This window comes from Balearica regulorum, chromosome 3 (assembly GCF_011004875.1).
Source record: "Balearica regulorum gibbericeps isolate bBalReg1 chromosome 3, bBalReg1.pri, whole genome shotgun sequence".
Lineage (NCBI taxonomy): Eukaryota > Metazoa > Chordata > Aves > Gruiformes > Gruidae > Balearica > Balearica regulorum.
In genome coordinates, this window is record NC_046186.1 from 71,352,652 (window position 1) to 71,376,357 (window position 23,706).

Sequence of the window (23,706 nt, forward strand, 5' to 3'; positions counted from 1 at the left end):
ATTGGACCAAGAAAGGTCAGAACACCTAGCAGAGAACTACTCCTTTGTAAATGACATAAAATTGCATTGTAAGCTAAATGCTTTACAAGGCGAATATAAATCTCACCATCATTCGCATTTTTGAAAAATCACCCTGTGTTACACAGATCATCAGGACGAGTTGGGCAATCCACCAATAATTATTCATCTGTCCCATAAGAGAGCCTAAGACAAGTGACAAAATGACAGGTTGGAGACATCTTGGGCGTCATTAACCACTGGGATTTCACCTCAGGTGGGCCTTGACTCCAGCTTATGTTCAAAAGACACCCTCAAAACTTGTTAAGCTCTTAACCACTATGAAAGAAGAAATTCATTCCACAGGGAATAGTATTTTCCTTCTAAAAGTATTCATAAAAATATTTACTTTCAGGGTCTTTTCCCCCTTACAATATTTAGGTAATATTTTGGCAGGACAGTACTGGCTCTCACCTACAAATGAATTAGGGCTTTATCGCTTCCACAGACCGATTTCAAACCACACTGGGTTGCACCAAGAGTCCCTTCCCAGAGGATATAGTTTCAGAACTAGTTCCAGAGACTTGCACTGCTTTCTCTATGGGGAGAAAAATAATATTTCTGTCACAGACCGCCCTTTCTTCAGATATGCCGATATCTGAAGGATGTCAGTTCATTGTGACAATTTGGAAGCTGGCATGGCTCCAAAGGCTCCATATATTTTCAAAGGGACCTTGCCTATAATTTTAACCCATTGAAACAAAAGTGCACGGCTGGAAAAGGGTAGTACATACTTAAAAATGTCACTGTGATTCAAACACAGCTATATTACTTGCACCAGTGATTTGGTGGCGTCACTTCATAAAGGCAAAAGACAGCAGGTTTTACTTCTATGACCAGGCTGCATTCTTGCACTTCACATGAAAGAGAACGGAAACGTGGCTGAATGTGAGAAAGCACCAAACTGCAATGTTTTTTTGGGTGGGGGTGGAGAGAAACACACATACTACAAAAATCTAATAATTCTCCACCCAAGCATTGCTGGTGAATGACCTCACTGGTTTCCTACATATAGTCCAGCAGCCTTCCTGCCATCACTCTGTTGAGCCAAACAATGATGTCAACAGTCCACCTGTGAGAGTGATGTAGCCCTCTGGGTCATGGTTGCAGAGAACTTGGATAAGAGCTGTGCCAGTGTTAATTAAATGCACCTCTTGTTTCACTGCTGATTTCCTCCGACAAGGCTCAGCTCATTTTTCCTGGAAAGACTTCCATGCTGTAAGGGAACCAGAGCCAATCATAACACAAAACAAATATTGCTTAGAGAATATGAAGACAACGCACTAAATATTCTGCTTAAAATAAATAATGACTGCCTATCAATGCTGGGGTAAATACAAATCTCATTAATTTACATGTGCTAATGACAAGGTTAAACTACAAATACTAGTTATTGCAGATAGTTTACTATCTTTCAGTAGTACTTATCTCTTTCATTTGTAATGCTCGTCTCGATTAAATTGGAGCAGAATTCTAACAACCTGCTTTACCACTGATAAGGTCTGCCAGGTTAGAGTGAGAGGAGCTTGTCCAGTAAAAAATGTGCTTTGAGAATGGAGTTTGACATTTAATTAGCATTAGAATGGTCACTACTACTTTAATGAATGTGTTGTCCAATAGCATTTATTCTGCCATCAGAAAGGTCTTAGCGGTAAGAAGGCTCTAACCAGGTTAGATATTAAGGATCCTCCTCCATTAATACAATTAGTCAGCAAATAATCAAAGGAAAAAAAATATATATACTGCTCCTTCTTTTTTTTCCTATATAAAGAAATCTAATCCACTATCATGACTGGATGCTTTCACCATATGCTGTCACCAGGATTTCTGTAATCCCTCCACTCGTAGCATCTGACTTCTAGCCACTTTAAGCCTTCAGGACATGCCCTTTTATACTCGCTTTGTTCTTGTAGACATTCTCAGATAGCTTTATTAGTAAGAGAACTGTCAAAGGAAGACTCTCAGTTTTGGAACCTGACATCAAAAATATTCCTTCTTGCACAACTTAAAAAGTAGCACTAGCCTTAAGACTTAATTGCTGACAGCAATGCACACAAAAATCTGAAAGTGGCAAAATAGAAAGCGATCTCAAAAGTAGTGGTACAACTCTATTATGAGAGTTATGAGAGTTTGTTTCCCAATGATCACAACTCTCAGTTCTGAAAGGCAGCAAGTTGGACCTCTTGCCATAAATTTAATTCTAGAGAAAGAATTGCATGGCAAGGATGTTAGGAGTACATTCATATTCATTCATTCATTTTGATTTGTAGCAATTGTGATAGTTCCAAGGAGTGTTCTGTCCCACATTCCTGAGCATTAGCAATATTTTCCAAACAACTAATGATCGATGTCTATCTAAGATTTTTAGCTCTTGGGGATCTTATGTTTATATAGTACCTTGCCCTACAAACTCTCTTGGAATACATAACACTAAGAGTATACTGCCTACCCAGTTCCTGATATGGGAAAAGTTCCATGCCTATACTATCTCTCTCTAAAGTCAGGGTAACTAACTTGGACATGGTTTTTTTTTACATTCTCCCCTGGTAAGGAATCCCATATAGAAAATGTCCTTCATAAGAACTGTGTTTTTTGGTTCTAGGCAGAAAACAACAACGAGAGACAAACCTTGAACTTATTTGGTCTATACTGGTCCTACAGACAGTGCCTATGGATTTATGAGGCTGAACTGCAGCTAGTTTGTGTTGAAGTGTGCAGAATGTGACTCATTCAGAAAACTCAACCCAAGAACATTTCACTCTGACATCTTACAGAATATCTCCCTCATGGATTTGAAGTGGTTGCTGCCCATTCTTCACATTAACTCCTTCTCACAACTTTATGACACACAACTTCCAGTGCAAACTTGAATCCAGGCCATGAAGGAGATACCAGAACTTCTGACAAATTTTATTCTGTCACCAGTAATTGGAATTTGGTCTTACACAATTTAAATACACAGCTGTGCTCCACTTCTGGTGGATGCGCGTAATGTGGCCGTGCAGACGGAAAGCATATCCCCAAGTCCAGTGAGCCACAGTGACACAGTATCCTGAACTCCAGGAACCCTCCTGGTCAGAAAGTACTTCCTTCCTTGTTTCAAACACTTGATTGTTTCAGAGGGAATTCAAAACAATGGATTAGAAACTTTCAACCTTTCCTTAGTGTACTGCTACACAAGGAAATTAGACTGTGCTCTGGGAAGATGAGATAACATTGGGAGAGTACTCTTTCCGGAAATGCAATGGCTTTTGCGTCCCTTCTCTAGCACCATCCCATGAATCAGCTACATATAAGTAATAATAATTCATGCTATGAGATGTCAGATGCAGTTCAACTACTGTTTGGAATAAGGTATGTGTGGTTGGCAAAGGGCATGAGCTAACTAGCTTCTCAGCTACTTTGATAAGGCATGTCAGGGAAGAAAATATCAGGAGCTTCCTAATCCCGGTCTGTACTTTTAAGGACAGGTAGGAAGAAAGGATGACAACTGCTCTTTTTAGCACCTCATTGTTTAAATCTCTAAAAAGGAGAAAGAATGTGCTACTTATGCAGTTAGAAATCTATCCCTTCCCACCATAATTTAGTTTTACAGAACCAGCAGAGATGTTCACAAGAATCTGGGAATAGATCGGGCTCATCAGCTGAAAAGCAATCATTTTAATCATTCACTTTTCCCTAATACAATTCCTTTCATCTAAATACATTACAGAATGTTTTGTAATGACAGATGGAAGATTTAGCATTTAGAATATAATCATGTAACTACAGTTATTTACAGGCTGCAATTGGAATAAGGAAAGGCAGTGGACACATAAATTCATTTTTCTGCAGCATTATGGTGCCTAAGTATCCCAGACTAACTGAAAAACATCAGGAACAGAACCAATGGCAAGAGTCATTCTCTCAGACCCTGTAGTCAAAGCTCTTATACTATATTACATTCTCTTAATTGGCTTTCCCTAGCAACACAAGGCTACAAAAAGTATGAGGATAAAACTATTATAAAAACCAAGAACTTACCTGGTTCTACACACTATTTTTAGAGGCAAACAGGAAATGCACTTCCCTGTCAAGCTGGGTCAAAGGAAGGGGAGTGATTGAGTTGAATACTCTGCACTCACCGTTCCTACTAAAGGGTAGATGAATCCAGCTCCAATACTGGCTCGCACATCACTAATCGGCAAAATGAAACCAGTGGGAACGCCCTTCCTCTCAGGCTGATGGGAGAGGGACAGGTGAGTTTTTGCCATACAAATGGGAAGATTTCCAAATCCCTAACAGAACAGGGAAAGAAAATAAAAGAGAAATGTTTTTAAGATTATTGTAAAGACAAAATAGATTTTCACTTTGTTATCAGTTATCTTCTACAAATCCTAAAATTCATATAGCAATAGTTAACGTCAGTTTCTTAACAGCTAGTATTTCAGAAATGGACAGAATACTGTATTTCACATGCTAGTCTGTCTCAGCTCAGGCCTGTACCTCCCGGGACTTGGCTGTAGTGATATCCAGCTTCTAGAGCGGGTTCTCAGTCTACAGTTAGGTGCAAAAATTGCCCATACCATGGGTAGAGTCTGTATTTTCAGAAAGAGTGCAAAACGGGCACCATGCTCAACAAGAAACCTACACCAACTCAATAAAACTCCAGTACAGCACTTCCCTATGGGCTCTAATCATCTACTTAGATACCTACCTGAAACCAGGATTCATAGTCCAAAACACTCTAAAGGTACTAACGTCTTCTTGGGGGTAAACACAAATGGCTCATGATGCTTTGTTTTGTTTTTAAACAAAACAAAAACTGCATGAGGTGCTTCATTAATGACAGTGCAGTAGTTACTCAAAAAGTGGGAGAAAATCAGGCAAAGGCCCTCAGCAGCTCCCCCCACACTATTTGTGTCCCAGGTTATTGATTAACCTTGAGTCAAGCACCTTCAACTCTTCTGTTCAATTCCTTGACAAACAGGGATGCAATTCACAAGGCCAAGAGGAGAGGCGGCACCGCAGGGAATTGCCTCTGCAGCCCAGCGCTGACGACAATCCTTTAATGACATTGTGAAAATATTTCCTAATACTACTAACATTTAGGATAAAAAATGAATTAGAGAATCACAGAAGGAAAAGATAAAGACATGGATTATTTTGCTTCAAGTACACTAAGTAAGCTTCTTTTCCATCTAGAAAATCAAATTAATTCTCAAGAGATTTGCATTACAGAGAAGATGGCTATACTTCTGCCTGTCTGACCAGGCTGCTCAAGTATACTCAGGAATTAGTCCATGACACATTGTCCATAGTTTCTATTTTCTGACAGAAAGGCTCCAGCCATGTTTATGTGCAGAAGCCATTACATTACAGAAAATACATTCACCTCTCCACATGGTTTCAAAACTGTTTTCAAACTGTAACTAAGCCCACTCCCACATACTTTAGGAGTGGTGATCTATTTTACATTCTAGCATTTATAACCCCTCGAAAATAACATGAGCAGAAGGAAAACAAAAGATTTTACAAGTATTGGGAGCTTTGTTGTTAATGAGCATAGCTGCGCACAGGTCTTTTTGTGTTTGCAAAAGTTCATTTTTTGCAGGTACAAATGAACACTCATGCTAAAATCGGGCGCATTCACTAGCTGCTACATTTGCAGATGTGCAGTTGTCACATTTAAGGCAGTAACCCAAAATTACCACTCTGCATAGAAAGTACATAGTTTCATCAACAATCTCAGAATGACTCCAGACACCACATATACCTTACAGGAGATAGCTGTCAAGGTTAAAACCATTCTGTTCTATCTAATCTAATCTAATCTAAACCAATCCTTACTGACCTCCACGGTTTAGCACCATGGGTAAGCTCACGCCTTTTAGCAAAGCTTGACTAAACACTCCAATCTGAGAACCTTTTGCACCCCGAGGTTTCCTAAGACTCTCATCCAGCAGGTACCTGACGGCATAATTCACTGTGTTCCTACCTGCCGGGTGTAACGATCGACTTGTGACTGCGCAGCGGGAGACAGCTCTATATCCTGAGCTCCATACACCTTCTGAGCAATAATCCTTATTTTTTCAACAATAGGAAGCTGCAGAGACAAGGAAACAATAGAAGGATGAACATTAGCCAAGAGAAACTAGGATCTTGTTTGCTGAGGGAGAAATCTGAATCTCTCATTTAGAATCACCCTTGTTAAACAGGCTTGCCAAAGCATGAAACCACTGGTGATGGATATGATGTTCAGCTACAGGTACATGAATTACAACCATGATTTCAGCTACTCCATCATTTAGAAGCTGCATAATTTGTGCGTTACAAAGTTGACAACATGAGCTTACACTTTGGCCTAAAATGGGGGAAGAAAACTACTGTCATGCAGTTTTAAGAATTGAGATCTAACGCACACTGCAAATACAAGGAAGCAAGCTCCACTGGGTTAACAGGGATCACTAGACAAATAAATTTCATTTCACACTAAAGATAACCTATACAATGAGTAGACAAGACAAGGTAGCAGGCAGCCAGGTTCCTCTGAGAAGCAAGGAACTGTAGCACAAAATTCCTGACCCATCACTGCTCTTTTGATCTTAATGTTTGGGGTTTTTTTTTTGGTTTGTTTTTTTTTTTTTTTTTTAAAATTCTCACCTCCTGTCCTTCCTAACATGTATTTTGAATTGCAGCATCGATATTGTAAAGCACTTTGCTTCTGTTTGAAGACAGATGCAGACTTTTACATTCAGGCTGTTAGAAATCCTTTCACAGATTTTCAGCAGACAGTTCTTTTTAGTCAGATCAGGCATTTACTTTTTGTGCCACCATTTTTCTTTATTTAGAGAACACAATTCTTTCCTCTTTTTCACTCCTTTCATTTTGAATGACCTTGGAGACAGCAGTTATCACCCCTATAGCCTATTTTAAACAAGCCAACCTCTTTGACTTCTTTCAATAGGAAAAGGACGATGGAAGAAGGAATACCACCAGTTCAGCTACTTCAGTGCTGACCACAGATGGCCAGAGATGTGTGCAATACTCTAGGGAACATCCCACCAGTAATGCATACTCTAGCATATTTAATTACCAACACATGTGGAAGAAGTGTTGAACAAAACCTGAAGAGATACCACTTGGGGAAGAAGACTCAGTAATCTCAAACAATACAAAAAGCACCAGAACACAAAAGAGAAGTATTTCATTTTATTCCAACAAAGGCAAGAAAGAGTTTGGTATTCACAAAACAGTATCTGGTGCATTTATAGGAAGTTCCACCGTTAATCACATTTTTGCAATGCCTGTCTAGAAGTAATGTTTTTTCTGCAAAGATACATCAGTTGAAGGGTTTGTGTCAGACTGACCTTTTTTGTATTTATGACTGAATTTTAGAAAAATTAAAGTTCAAAATAGTCTGCCTTTACATTAATAAAGAATTCCAGTAACAGAGACATCACAAGAAAAGAAGCTTGCTAGACTTTCAAGTAGCTTAAATGTGAGGTAGTTAAAAGCTACTAAGGCTCAAATAAAATCCACCCATCAGCTATGAAATTTCAAAGTGAGGTTTAAAGATGTTCCACAAGACACTTTCTGAACACGCTGACTATATCCTTATTGCACCTTAATTGGGTGGAATGATGTCACGTTCCTGACTTTAGGCTTTTTATAGGAATCCAAGCAGTGTAAAAAAAAAATAAAATTAGGATTGGAGGTAACACATTGCAAATATCCTGGATATAATTTACAGCAGCATTAAGCTGAATGGAATACTTAGTGACATCGATAGCCGTCAACGAGATGAAACTTCTCTCAGGCTGATTATTAAATACGTTCATACCCATGGCAGTTTTGAACACAGTGGAGGAAATGCAAAACGTGTCAGTTGACTTGCCTTTGCTTGCAGTCAAGGACTAACAGCAACAGCAAAGGCAAAAGGAATTCCACTCCCCACTGTCAGCAGACCAACATCAAATGTAACAGCTTTCTGCTTAAACCTCGTAAATTCATTGAGATGGAGATGTTAATTTAGATTCAACTTGTATCTGTGTCAAAATATTTCAAGCTAATTTGATATCAGCATCACTACTATGCCCTCAGCCCCCTTCCAGCGACCATAGCTGTAGTTTCCAAACGAAACCTAGCAGGGCTCTGGCTAACATCAGAGCAGGCTGCCTTAATGGCAGCGGTGGCACTCTGTTCCTCCCAGGATGCGTGTCATATCTTGCATGACTGAGTCTGAGCTGGACAGTCAAACTGTATCCCTACGGATTTATGTCTGGGGTTTTTTTAAACCAGAATTTCAGATACTTTTCAGGCCAGTACCAACACCTCAAATTTTGCAAATGTAACCTCAGAAGAATCAACAGCGGGGAAGCAGTTGCAGGAGTGCGAATGGCAAACAAAAGTGGTTTTCTGAGACCGTCACGTTTTTGCAAGGCACATGCATACAAACGGATGAGGCAATGTGCATGGTTGACAGAGAGTTTGATCCTATTTAATCTCACGACACAGGCAGATGAGTCCTGGCAGAGCCCAATTCAGGTAGAAACCAGAAGGGAGGCACAGATGCTCCATACACATTAACGGAGCCCGTGCATGTGTGCACTCAGACATGCTTCCTTCCTGACCTTGCAGGAGCAGGGAAAGGAATATACTACACCATTCTAAGGATCCACCTGTTTCCTTGTATTTAGTGAGGTTTTTAAGGGATTATCTATTTAGAATCACTGTGTAACAGCTTTCAAGTTAAAAAGTTTCCTGTGTTTCAGTTATCAAGTAATTCTGCTGGGACATTTTGGTTTAATTTAACTTAAAGAAGTATTTTCCAAAGCAAAGCCACCTGATATTTTACACAAGAAATACAAATTCATTTTGGTTGAAAATAACTTAATGGTATTCATCAGAAAATAAGCTTTAGTAATTCAAGAGACTTTTTACACATTTGCCATAGCAGAAGCCTGGATGTTTACAAGACATTTGTAGGAACAGTCTTGACTTTTTCTTTTCTGGTCTTTAAGAGCAAGTTTAGCTTTAGGTTTTCAACAAAACTGCTGATGACTTCACTATGGAAATACTCTCACTGATGGGCACAGGGATCCACCATACCTAGTAAAGTATGGAAGAGTGCTTGGCTGATTTCAAAGGGGCTGAAAAATAGAGACATGATGTACTAAGTACCTAAATCGCTGAGGGATTTTAGTTTGATTTTTGGTCCAGCTGATACCAGGCTCTTCTTAAAACCCTTGTGAGCTACCTATTTGTACCTTAAACACCTTGATCAAATATCTGCCAGCAGAAGCCATATATCCCAGGCACTTAGGAAAAATAAGTCATTTCGTGTATCTCTCAGTTTTTTGTCTGAACCAGTTGTTCATTCCCACTCACAAAGTGGCACCTTCAGCTGCGCCAATGCAACTGTTTGCAGACCCTTAGTAGAACAGTCTCAGTGAAAGGAGGATGAAAATTCCTGTCTGCGTGGTGGGTGTCAATGCACCCTTGTGAACAGCAGCTTGGTTCCACAGCACCTCTACTATGTGGACAGCTATGGTGATAATGATATTTATAAAATGTGCAGATAATGAAAGCATCGAAAGCACAAAAGATTTTTGCAGCCCTGAGGAGAAGGACTTGGGGGTATTGATTGATGAGAAGCTCAACATGAGCTGGCAGTGTGCGCTTGCAGCCCAGAAAGCCAACCGTATCCTGGGCTGCATCAAAAACAGCATCACCAGCAGGTCGAGGGAGGTGATCCTGCCCCTCTACTCCAGTCTCAGGAGACCCCACCTGGAGTACTGCGTCCAGCTCTGGGGGCCCCAGTACAGGAGAGACATGAAGCTGTTGGAGCGAGTCCAGAGGAGGGCCACAAAGCTGATCAGAGGGCTGGAGCACCTCTCCTTTGAGGACAGGCTGAGGGAGTTGGTGTTATTCAGCCTGGAGAAGACAAGGTTCCAGGGAGATCTAATTGCGGCTTTCCAGTACCTGAAGGGGCCTGCAGGAAAGATGGTGAGGGACTGTTTATCAAGGAGTGTAGTGACAGGACAAGGGGTAATGGGTTTAAACTAAAAGAGCGTAGCTTTCGATAGATATAAGGAAGAAATTCTTTACTGTTAGGGTGGTGAGGCACTGGAACAGGTTGCCCAGAGAGGTTGTGGATGTCCCATTCCTGGAAGTGTTTATGGCCAGGTTGGATGGGGCTTTGGGCAACGTGGTCTAGTAGAGTGTGTCCCTGACCACAGCAGGGATGTTGGAACTAGATGATCTTTGACGTTCTTTCCAACCCAAACCATTCTATGATTCTATGATTTAGGACCGGCAATAAAAGCTGCTCCTCTTCTCATTTCCCTTATGTAAGGTTCTGAATGTTTCACAACTAAGTACATTTAAGGAGAGAACAGGTGACAGATACACAATAGATAGAATGGATTTAGACAAAAGCTGACTTTTATAGATATGCAACTATGTATTAGTACTAATGATGAAGGATTATGGCAGCTTCAGAGAATTCATTCCAAATTCAGTTTTAGCTTCCTGAGAAAATGATTCCATGAAATACTCAATGCAAATTTATACTGAACGTGAGAAGGAGCTACAGGGCCACACAGTATAAATACCTGCTAACAGTTAAGTAGCTTTGGTGTTTCTCTAAGAAACAACCGATTTCCACAGCCCTCCCAGAGACAATGTGCATTTCTGAAATCTCACAAATTCAGAGCTACCAAAGCCATATGCTGCTTCTGAGGCAAGCCCAAACACATGTGCTTGTTGAGGCTGCCAAGCACCCACACCATAAACAGGATTATCTCCTTGGCTAAAGTATAACAAGTGCTACAGCAAAAGTGCACAACTGCTCTCACAAAACCAGTATCTGTGTAGCTGTACGTTCCATTACTTGACAGAGAACAATTAAACCAAGAAATCAGCACTGATAAAGAGGACAGCCTGTCATTCCCAAGACTGAATTGATTATCCAAGATGACATCACACCAGTGTTGTCACTCAGCCATACTGCTACTTCCAGGCCATCCTCCTTGCAAGACATGATGTTAGGGCAAATTGCTGCTGTTTATTACACAGTCTTCCTTCTTCCAATACTATCAGCAGCAAGGTTTTTACCAAAATGTAATTTAATACATTTCTGCTATCTGTTCCTCACATTTCCTTTACTCTGCGTCTCTTCCTTCAGCTATGACAGCATACTGTGGATTATCATTTCTCCATGTAGGGTTTGATGAGGATTTCCACAGACAGCAGACCAGCTTCAACAGACCCTCCTTCATCCTCCCTTCCTCTGCTGCTCACGCTCACCCACGTGCCAGCGCAACTGAGAGGGCAGCACCGCTGTTTGTGCAGCTGCACATACCAGAGAAAGTGATCCAGGCTAAAACATAACCCGGGGGAGGGGGGGGGAAAAGAAGCTATTGTAACCCAGATCAGTTCACACATCCAGTTCACCATGAAGGCAAAGCCAGTATAAAGCAGAGACACAGAGATGGCTTAAATGCTATCTCTACAGGAAGAATTGCTCAAACTGTTCAAAACTGATCACTGCAATGTACCAGCAGAAACAGTGAGTTGGGGCAGGGACACTCGGCTTGGGCTGGGATTCCTGAAATCAGCAGACTGATTCAGTCTTGCTGCCAAAAGCCAGTATCATGTGAAATGAAACGTCCAAGTTACCAGGGACCTGGCTTGGGATCGTACTCGGGATTCCCATCTTTTGCACCCTAATCTGGACACCTGACTTTAAGCTCTTTGGTTACTGGAGAAAGGGGTTCAAGTTTATAATCCCCCATAGCCAATCCCTGAGACCGCTGAAGACAATCCCTGTTCATTTCCTTCCTCCGTTCTTCTGCTTTTAAACATCGCCCCTAACTTCCTCACCAAAATAGAGTCCAACAGAAAATGTCTCTGAAAAGCCAGAGTCAATAGCAGTAAGTCCATAGTCAGACTTCATTCTACTAGGTTGCAGCAAAGCCACACTACTATAAGAAGCACTGGTGTTATGTAGCTTAAACTGAATACCTTAAATGAATGCCCATCAGTGCAACACTGTCTGAAAAGATCTCTTCACAGTTATACAACATAAATATTTAAAACTACTTCATTGTCTCAGAAAACTTAAGATTCTACTGAAAAACATGCATTTAACCAGAGAATATACAAGAGCACTATTCACTTGTAACTTACACATTTAATACTTCAAGGTCTTTAAACATTCACTTTAGTCTCACTGCCTATTTTTAATTATGAGCTCACTAGTTTAATTATGAGGTCACCAACATCTGGGTTTATTGTTGCTAAGCTGCTTGTGTTTTAACAGAAATTCTTAAAATAGTTTAAAATTCAAGGCAGTGGCACTTTTAAAATTTTAACTTATGCATTCACTGAAAGCAATAATAAAGAATTGCTGGTTGGTTAAGTGAAACAGTATGCAGACATCACTCATCTCTCTTCTTGGGAAGGTTGCCAAATGAAAACACATGATGGGAGTATGGCTGAAGGTGCCGTGTGGGGTGACAGAGTGCAGTGCTAAAACAATAGCTGACTCTGCACATTCGAACTCCTACTTCTAGCTTTTCCCCTGGATAAAATAAAAACACATTTATTAAAGTATCTGTATATTCTGGTTCCAGAAGATCTGTGGCTGACAAAAGGATTCCCAAGTCTTTAGCACTCCTCTTCCTTTGTTGGCACGGGACAAGAGTTTGTTTTTTAATTTGCGGAAAAGCATATTCAGTCAAGTTAAACAGTTTGTGAATCAACACCTAAGCCTGTGGCCTTAGAGATTTATTTTCCATTTCCCCAACTTTGAAACCCCAGCTGCGCCTAAGAAAATTGCTTCACGCAAAGAACAGGAAAATAATGAAAACAAACATAAAAGTGCAGTGCCGACAAGAGCCTACATCCACAAAAAAGAGATGGAGTGGAAGAAAGATAGCTTCCAACCCTAGAACACCCAATTCAGCGAAAGAAGTGTCCGCACTCCACCGAAATCTCTTTGACGGAAGTGGGAGAAGAGGCTGGTACAGCCCTGGGGAATTCCTCTTTAATGTGGTTTCATTGCTAGGTGGCAATGGTGGGGGGAAATAGTTTAAAGACTAGCATACCCTGGAGGGCAGCATAGCCTGCATTTCCATTTCAAGATGAGAAATGATCTCCATCGTTTATTAGGAAAGGTTTCGGTAAGGAGCATATATTATTTTATTTATTCCTACTCCACCAGTGCTTAAGGACCTTCCATTGGGTCCATACATGACTGTGCTGTATAAAGAACAACACCGAAGTTATGTGCCTCCTAGGCAAAAGAACAGAGGTGTCTTGGGTGGATGTGACAGCAGACACATGATGGATGGCTTTCATGGCTTAGTGGCTTAATGGTATTAGTGGAGAAAACAGAAAATATCCTTGACACCTCCCCTGCCCTTCAATCACACTGAGATTGAAAAAACGACCAGTTTACAAATGAAGAAAAACACTCTGCCTTAGATCATTCCCCTGGAGGTCAGCATCCTCAAAGCCAGGCCCCATGAGTCCTTCTTGACTCTGCCTTCCTCTTTGAGCCACTCCTCCTAGTACACTGCACCAAGGAGCTTTCTCCTCCAATGACTGGTGTCTTCCCTCCTTCGTTACCCACAGCTCTTTCTTGTTATTGGAGACCATGGGCAATGGATGGAAGAGAAGATAACACACAGAGAAGCACTGCTGGCAGAGCTTTCTCTGTTTTGATGCTACCCTTAGACGTGGCTGAGTGACCCGTTGTCTCCGACAGCTGAAGCTAAGACTGGAAGAAATGAGGCAAGTGGCAGCCCACACCATACTGCCGTAGCACAGTAGAGGCAGGGGCAGCCACAACTGTGGTTTCAGATGCTCCAGATTTGCCCAAGCTGTTGTTATGCTCCCAGCAGGGGAAGAAAACTACCAGTGCTGAGGCTGCTAACTGCCCAAATGCCTCCCTGCGACGTGCTGCTACTCAGCCTTGGTCCCAGTGGATGGCCCCAAGCTGAGCAAGCTCTCCTTTGCTCTGCAGGCTGGCCAGGAAATTCACTGCACACAGTCAAAATATTTGTGTAATCAACTTCCACAGTACAACCTGGAAATATTTTCATTTGCGATGATATTACCTAAAGGCAGAGCACTGGCAAAAAAAAGGTGTCATCCGACAAACTTGGAAGACTGGAACAACCCCTTCTCTTCCCTCCCTTTTGCAACCTTTACACTCTTCAATTGAGTTTTCCAATGCAGTATAAATTAGGTGATTTGAGGCTTTTCAATCATACCCGTCAGGTTACCACGTCAGTCTTTTAAGGGGACAATGCTAAGTCACCAACTGGCCAGATATGCTGATCCTGCCTCATGCCATAGGCCTGCCCTTCTCTCTTCCATCTCTCGGAGTGTTAGCCCACTGAGCTCCAGCTGCCTTGCAGGAAGGAGCAATGCACCTCTTAAAAAAACTAGTGCCTGCCTTCATTCAGACCTATGATTCCTCCCCCAGGGTGAGGAGGTCTGCTGTAAGTCACAGGAGAGTTCACCACAGGAGAAGAGAGGAGACCAGGATAGTGAAAGAAGGCAGGTTACTCACCAGGCACGCATTAATGGGGAATACAGCTTCCCCCCCTGCCAAGAACAGGCACCAAAGCCAGAGAAATTTGGGAATGGGATGCCTATGTTTCCATCCTCTCCTATACTCCCCTAGTTATCTAAACTTACTTTTAATGGGTCAGTCAACTTTATTTTGAGTAATAGCTTTCCACTGCGACTTAAAGACCCATACTTCAAGAAAAGTGAACCCAGAAAGGAAGTCAACAGTGATAAGAGAGTTGAAATTTTGATATTTTCCATATGTAGCAAGAATATATATTAAAAAAGAAAAAAGCACAGATTATTTCATAGAGAGTTCAGGAGGCCTTTAAAACAAACCCATCCTCCAAGCACTAAAGAGAAATACTCAGCAAGAAACCAATTCAACAGTAAAATAAAAGAGGTTAGTGTGCAGTGGGGGCAAAAAGCCATATTAAAACCACACACTACTATAGCATTTATGACGACTACTGCCAATAATCTTCTAAACTATGTTATAAACTCTGGAGCCTATCATATAAAAACTCATCCTTGCTCCTTGCTCCCCCTCCTCCCCATCCTGTGCAATTCCTAATACTGTAAGCATTTCATGGTACACTATCTGTTTGCATCCTTTTCTTCACTGTTAAAGTGACAACAGTGCTGGGGTTACTTGTCAGAGGTCACTTCTTGTACTTGATCCACGACATGACACTGGCACACATATGCAGTCCCAAAATCATATACGCACTGCCCTCAAAATATGTTCGAAGCTTATTCTGTTCTTATTTCAACCCTTGTAAAATGTTCGTTCATCGAATACCAAATGTCAAACAAACCCTTGATAGAAACAAGAAGTATTAAATAAAAAGTACAAGCATCAGCTACTAGGATAAAAACAAATGCTTGTCTGCTTAGAGCAATATATAAAGAGAACTTGCAAGGCAACCTAAAAGTGGGACTACAGAACACTGTGTCATGTAGAGACGCCTGAGGAAGTTTAAACAGACTGAATGAGATGCTTCAAGGAACATAACTACATTAGCACAGTCTTCTAATTAGACTAGTTTGCCATGACACTCAACAGGACCGCTTAGCTGAGCCTGAGTCCTGAACTGACACAACTGTGTTGTGGCCACTGTCTAAAATCACTCATTCAGCACATGCTTGGGTATCACCTCTCAAGATGGTATAAATGTACAAACATAGCTCAGGATTCAGGAAAAAAAAAAGGTGATCCTCAACTTTTTACTGGTATTTGACAGATCCAGAAAAGACTTTCTTGTTCTTCTCATATTATGCACATTTGTAATCAACTTTCAAGGGAGTCCTTGCTTCCAGGTATACATTTGGAAATTACATAAAGCACTGCAGAGATGCGTGCCATTTGGAAAAAAAACCAAGAGAACCCAGCTGACCTGGACTATCTTGTAACCAGATGACCAACTGTATACTAATAATAGAGTTTGCTGCAAACTTTAGTCTAACTAGTAAAAAAGGATCTAAACCAGTTTTACATACAGGGGTTTTGGTCTTTGTTTTTAAACCCCCAGGGTAATGATTTCTAACAAAACATCAAAACGTTGAATGAATCTATTATGGCTACAGTGTTCTCTGCTGTTGGAAGTTCTTCTAGTTATAGCCAGTTTTGGAAGTAAATTCTGATAAAGGTTTACAGACCAAGGAAAATAAGATGCACAGACATCAAAGGGCTAAATGGAGACATAGAGTGAAGTTAAGAGTAGAGTAATCTCATAAAGACAGAGACATTAATGAAGTGGTGGTGGTTCTATGCAGAGTATTTCCACCTTCGATGTTCCAAAGGGGAAAGAAAAGAAAAAGAAAAAAACCCAAAACACCACCACAACAAACCTCGTCAAACTTGAGGCAACCAGGACTTCAAACTATTCAAGTAACCAGTGAAATCCAGCGGTCACTGGAAAGATGAGGGATGGAACTACATCCTTTCACTTACATCCCCTTTACGCACAATGACGGAGAGAAATCATCTGTCTGAATCCCATCTTGCTACCTTTCTTAATTTTCTGCCATAGTTATCCCTTTGAACAGTAGAATTCAGTCCCCAAAACTGCTACATCAAAAAATTGTATTACAATCTTAATTATTATCTAGGCAGTCTCATTTGGAAGAGGTGGCTTTTCTCCATGTCCCTGTAGGTCCAGTGACCAAATGACCGACCATACCGTACAAGTGACAGCACTGCTGTTTCACTCTCCTACTTCCAACTGCTTCAGTCCCCATCCCTTTGCACAGTAAGAATGAAACAGAAGCCTGAACTTTACACTTTACTATTTTTGTTGGCATGAGTTTACTTTTTTACAGTATTTTAAACTCTTTATATGTTTTTATAAAATCCCTTCAACATATTTTTCAGGCTTATAATACTTGTGTTAAGTTACGGGATATTAAGTTGATGTAAAGATGTGATTCATTCCCTTTGTGCTTAAGATCATGCTGCTCATGCGACACAGCGCAAAAAGATGTGTCTGGGAAAGACGTTAAAGTAGCAATCAATCTCATTTTCTTCCTTCACAGAGGCAGAGTCCACCTCTACCAATCCTTTCTACTCATTCATACCACAAGATTGTAAACTACATAAAATACAGTAACATCAGAGCTTAAATATGAGACTTGTCAAACACTAATGTGCTATCTCTGTAACACAAGTGTCGCATGGGTAGAACTAGTACACTTATTTCTGAACAAATTTTTCCCCCCATTTTATTATGCAAAACCTATAAAATGCTATCTTCAGTTTCCAGAGCATCTCATTAGAGACAAACTCAGAAAGGCAGATACATTGTCCATTGTTTGGCTGTAAAAATGTTCTGTGGGCAAACCGCCCTGAATAGATGTCGCAGAACTTATATTCCCAAGGTATTTCCATCTATTCTGTGAAGGTAGTGTTTAATACTAATAGGAGTTGGCTGGAATACTGACATTTGGGAAGACAGTGGAGGAGGTGGAAAGAAGAAATAAAATAGGTGCAACAGACAGCAGGTACATATCAGGAAGGAGAGAAAGTGAAAGACAACAGTAGGGCATATCTACCTCAGGTTGAAGTTTTTTCTGGCGAGAAGAATCAAAACGCGAACTTTCAGCCATTTAAAAGAATGAAGCTGACGTTCTGCTGTTAAAAAATAGCATTCAAACATTTTCTAAGGAAACAAGTAGCACTGGGCCACAGGATCTGAAATTTGACAAGGGATTCCTTGGTGCCAGAGAAGTCTATTTTGCTGCCCAAATTTTAACCCACCCACATTTGGATGGCCAGGAGAAATCATTTGTATAACCTTCTCGGCAATACGTCCCTCCAAATGTTTAGCTGCACGGTGCTGCTCCAGCAGAGTGCTTTCAGAGGCCCAAGCAGCCCTTCTTTGCAAGCTGCTCCTCTTCACAGGTCATGATGCCACGTTGTTATCTTGCAGACGAATGTAATAACCAAGTCTCCAAGACATGGAAAAAGAGTCACCATCTCTCGCAGACAAAGGATTGAAACTTGGACTGCACTATTCTTTGTTAGATTATCTAAGGGCTACGCAAATTAAACACAAAGCCCAAGCAAGGATGAGAGGAACAATGATAGGTGGAGGAACCCTAGTAATGTAATCAGTGGAAAAACCTAATCGGTGAAAATCAGAACACACTGAATTGGCTGTTTCCCAAGATCATCCAAGGGGAAGGATAAGACCATTGTCCTTGGTGTGAAATGCACCAAGGTGAGTCAATGGGGAAACTCTTTAATCGGAAAACTTTGCAAACGAAAGGGAGCAATTGCCTACAGCAGCACAGGACTCAGGAGGAAGAGCATTTGGGGACTGGGATTTCTGAAGGGCATTGTGGGAATGTGTAAAGATTGTTAGGGCATGTTTAGTGGAAGAACCAAAGACAGGGAAAGGGAGTAATCAAGGTGGATTGAAGAGGAACAAGTGTTGGAGAAAATGGAGAGAAAAGGGGAAGAAGGGGCCAGTTGAGTGTAAAGGTATCTGGTCAGTAGCTTGCCTGACTGAGCTCTGTACTTTAGCACCACAGTCTGTCCTATATTCTCATTAAATCTGATTTCTGACTACCTTCTGTGTGGGTGTGGTCTCTGCTCTAGATGTGTATGTATGAACGATAGAGTGCAGGAGAGGAGGTCTGTGTGCCAGCAGCTGGAGTGAGCCGTGACCCTCAGGGGCTCCTAGCCCTGGTGCCAGCAACTGGAGCAGGGCAGGGGCACTGGAGGCTGCTCCTGGGGACACCGAGGATCTGAGGCCAACAGCAGCAGTGACCCAGATATCGTGTGCACCATATAGCAGACTCCAATCCCGATCTGCAGCAGAGAAGGAGCAGGACTCGGCTGCCTGTGCTCTTCATGCTCATTTGAGGGCTGTGGGTGTGTAAGCGGGTGCTGGTAAAGGCAGCGCTTTTTCTCTGCGTTGACCTGTCTGGGGAGACGTGTAGCACGAGCGTGCACAGGCTACCTCTAACATCCTTCTCGTACAGAGAGTGAATGCTTCAGGGAGCTACAACCTGGAGCAATACCCTGACTGTGAGACAGTAACTGTATTTCATTTTAGCTTACTGTCAGGATAAATATCATGACTATGAGTTCTTTGTGGCAAGTCTCCACAATAATTTGTGAATGTTCCATCTACAGACGTACTTTTATGTTAAACAAGAAAGTATCAGAAACATCATTCAATGCACTAAATAACAAGCATTACCAGCAAGTATCCTGCTCCTCTGATTAGACAAGCCACAGACTGTTCTCTCCAGCTTTTGTGATTTTAAGCCAAGTCAAGCCCCTTTCCAAGTATGTTAGATAGCTTTGTTGCAACGTTCTTCTCATTTTAAATCCAACACTGATGCAGCATGCGTTCACTAAAAAAAAAAGATGAAATCTTACCTCCAAGCTGTAGAGGTATTTGAAACTGTTTTTCTGATTGGCTGCCTTTTCCACAGCTTGAGCTAATCTTACTGCTCCTCTACCACCAGCCGACCAGTGATTGCATGGTACAGCATCAAATGCTCCAGATTGCTTCGCAATCTTACACACCAGATCAATCTCAGCAGGAGAGTCAGTTCTGCCAACCAAACAGTTCTGTCTCATTATTTTGTTTAATTAGTTCTCTTTTACAACCTTATATACTTAGCAGTTGGAAAACAAGTCTATGTAGTAGTTGTGCCACATACATAATGCATTTGTATAGAGCATACGCATTTACACATTTCAAGAACACTTTTCCTAATTGTTATAGCTAATTAACATGGAAGATTAATATTTCCATAACAGTATATACTTTTTTTGGTGGTTTTAAAACCTTAAGAATAAGCTAAGGATTTAAAGGTCTTTATATTTGTGATGAAAAAAGGAAATTCTTTAATAGCTTCTTTTCTTCATGCCAAAACTGATTAATTTAAAAACCAAGAAAAGTGTGAACTGTGGATTTACTCACAAGCGTAATGAAAGAATAGACTTACTTGAAGACGTTTAGAGCAACCACAACAGGAACTCCAAAGAGCTGAGTAATTTGAATCTGTTTCTGTAGATTACAGCAGCCATCAGCTACCAGCTGGAGGTTCTGTGCAATTAAATAAAAATTAATGGAAATGGTAAGATACATCAAGTCTTCTCCAGCCAAAGAATTTTCCATAAATGAAACTGAACATAAACAGCGCTGATCATGACAGCTGCAGGCAAGTAAAATGCTTCCAGACAAAAATATTTTGGCATTTATCTTACTAATTCTTATTTCAATTAATAAGTAACATACGTATTTAAGTAACTAAGCAGTGTCCAAAATTTGTACATGAAAGTATTGCTCTTTTCTGGGACACATGAACACAGTGCAGCTGATGACTGGTTGCCTGTCATGATTGTGAAAGGGTCATTAGTCTCTTCTTTGCAAAGTTTATAAACAAACTACAGTAGTGGGGTGGGGTTTGACATACAGATGTGTTAGATGCGTAGTCTAATCTATATATACATTCATATCCCAGATAAAAGCACATTACTGGATTTCCTTATTTATTCTTTTACCTCACCCTTTGCAGGCCTTGTCTTAATTGCAACAACACACATATCCTTAGCCTGATAAAAACAAAAGACCAGAGTTTGTCTTCAGCGAAGAGACAAAGAAAACTAGCCTGTAGAATCCACTCTTGTTTGAAGAGTGACATCCAACACCAGATGTGAAGTGAAAACAGATTAAGCCTGTTGTTTAATGAACAGGTTAAGCTATCATTAATTTCAGGGAGTGTCTTTGACCCCCTGCACCACTCTGCTCTTGTGCTGCCATAAATGCCTGCATGATGGACTGGAATGAAGAGCTGATCAGTCTGAAAACTTAGTGGTCCTGGGAAAACTCCTGAAAAAAAGTTATTTTTCAGCTAGCTCAGTTCCTCAGTACAATCTACCATGCAATCACACACATAGCACACACAAGAGGGATAACACTGAGTGGCTGGGGGAAGATGAGATGGCTTTGTGTGTTGGCAATGCCTGTTAAAGGTGTTCACTGAATGTCAGCATTAGCGTATGCTATTGTCAAACCTGAGGCTGCACACTATCCAGCCAGACGAATGAGAAGTTCTGATTCTCCATACACCACATTATTTTGTCCCTTTGAAAAAAAAAAAACAACAAAACTTCTCCTAAAGTTTTAGAATAGTTCCTCTTACCTCTTCTGTGTATTCTTTCTTCAAGGGGGCACCAGCAGTTACCTGGAATAATAAACAATCAAAGTCATCACAGATTGACACTTGTCATAATTCTAAATGGTCAGAAGTGCATTTCTGCTTACTTTCTATACTGCCAGTCAGCACATACATTGCACACATCATAGCTTGACTGCAGCTTCTGTTTTATTCCAAGTCACACCAGTACACGAAGAATAGCAACATTTCCTATTGTATTTATTTGGGTGGCAAGATACAGGTAGCGACTCAGCAGCTAGTTGTAAAAGATTTATTAGAGAGGAGGTAATTGGATCCCATTCTACATGCTTAATAATGCACCAGCAGTGCAAAGACAATGGACAGCAACCTCCAACAGCTGGCTGAAGGATTAACAGTAACATAGATGACTAGAAGAGGAACGCAATTTTGGGGATTCCTGTGATTACTGCCCTTTGCAAGGAACTGCATGCAAGTAATTTACTTTGCTGGAAAGCGCAAAGGTATACAAAGAGCACCACCAGGACACTACATTGAGTCTTCAACGACCACATGAATTGATCCCAGGCACTGGACTCAGACACTTCTGTCTCAAGGATTGGTCTTGGTCCATTTTACAGTTAACCTCCCAATAAAAGTATCTGGTACTCCACATGTCTCTATGATGCATTATGTAAACAAATGAAAGCTTTATGCTTCTAAAGACACAGATCAGACAGAAATAGAGACAGTTATTAAGACATTTTTAAGTCCTATTTTTGCTAGATTGAATGATAACACACATGACAATATACCTGCCTTGATACACACGGAGGAATATCATTAAAAATAATGAAAGCTTGCATTAGAAGTGGACAAAAATGATAGAAAGTTTTATAATTATGTCAACCTGAAAGACTGAAAAAGGACAGCACAGCTTTAGCTCTAAGAAATGACTAGCTGCAAGGGAGACCATGCATTCCAAAATTTTGTGGCTGTGGAAGCAGGTCTGGTATTTTCACCCAGTTAGACTGTTTCCCCAGCAGCATCACTCACTTGCATGCTGCTGGGCAGATGAAAGCGGTTTTAGGAGTTAAGTGTTTGTCTGCTTGGCTAGCAGAGTCCAATCTGATTGTATGACTGAGGAGTAGTTCTACAATCAGTAATCTGTCCAAGTCTCTTCGTGGCTTAAACAGCAAAAAAATGATACGCTGGTGACTTTCGGTACACTGGGAAAACACTTGTACAATTTTATTAGTTACCTTAGCATCCCTGAGGGAATTCACTTGAGCAGATTAAAAGGACAGAAGGGGTTCCTATTATTGCAGTGAGGGAAATCTCAAAACCTTCACTAACAATGTTCCCTACTTCCGCTCACATACTGCAACCCCAACTTTTCTCATTCCTGCTCAGCTGCCAACTTTCCCAGCCTGTGACTACTTCAGTGCACTTAACAAACTCTATTTCAAAAGGCAGGGGAAAGAATATATATACATATTATAGGTTTTGGTTTTGTTTTTTTTTTTTTCATGCAAACAAACTTCCCTGCCTCAGCAAGATTTAGTACTACTTCAGAGCTCTTTCATCCCTCTTCTTTCATTTGTGCCTTCCCATTCCTGCATTAGCTTTGGAGGTAACATCTATATCCCTCATATATTAGGGATATCTAAATACTGCCCTGTAAGCTACCCCCAATATTGCTTAAACCAAGATATTTTACTTATTTCAAATATTAGCAACAATTTTATTTTTCAAGAAAGGTGCAAAAGCTTACGTTTGGCCCACCACCATGCATCTTCAAAGCTCTCACTGTAGCAACAAGCACAACCACACTGGGAACCAAGCCAGAGGCTCTGCATTTGATGTTGAAGAATTTCTCCATCCCGATGTCAGCACCAAACCCAGCTTCAGTTACTGTTAAACATTAAAAAAACAAAACAAAACCACACATAAAACATGCTTTCGGTTAAACACTGGGGGATATTTCTACTTTAGCATACAGTGCACTTAAATATACACCAGTACTCAGTTTTGAATGAACTTTCAAATAGAGATTTGTTTACATTACTGAGTCTGATTAAAAAAACTATTCCCAACTCAGAAATAAATTCTCTTATTCTTGATATGTACAATATGTCATCAAAAGTAGTCACATGGGGAAAAAAAACCCCAAGCAATCCAAATTAGTTGGAATCAAAGTCTTTTAAAAACATCTAGTCCTCTAAAATAGCTATTTCTGTGTAATTTTATTTATTGAAAATGTTTAAAACTCTTACAGATCTAAGACTTCCCTACATTATTCCTCGTCCCTTGATTTCACTGAAGATGTGCCTTCATCATAATTAATGGACCTAAATTCTCCTAGGTTTGCAGAACTTCTGATCATCTCTTGCCTTTGTGGAGCAGATGTTTAATTACAAACACAAAATATAATTTACAGTCATGTCTCAG

At 40.7% G+C, this 23,706-nt stretch overlaps 1 protein-coding gene across 2 annotated transcripts in view; it reads right to left on the reverse strand.

Moving 5' to 3' along the window:
* MTHFD1L (methylenetetrahydrofolate dehydrogenase (NADP+ dependent) 1 like) overlaps positions 1–23,706 on the reverse strand; it is a 158,315-nt gene that overhangs the window by 46,217 nt on the left and 88,392 nt on the right. For both annotated transcript variants that reach the window (XM_075748402.1, XM_075748403.1), the window contains exons 21-26: positions 23,030–23,169; positions 21,283–21,324; positions 20,083–20,183; positions 19,508–19,685; positions 6,035–6,142; positions 4,182–4,334 (exon numbers count right to left, since the gene is read on the reverse strand). In XM_075748402.1, the coding sequence (XP_075604517.1) occupies positions 4,182–4,334; positions 6,035–6,142; positions 19,508–19,685; positions 20,083–20,183; positions 21,283–21,324; positions 23,030–23,169 (722 nt within the window). The remainder of the gene's footprint in view (positions 1–4,181; positions 4,335–6,034; positions 6,143–19,507; positions 19,686–20,082; positions 20,184–21,282; positions 21,325–23,029; positions 23,170–23,706) is intronic.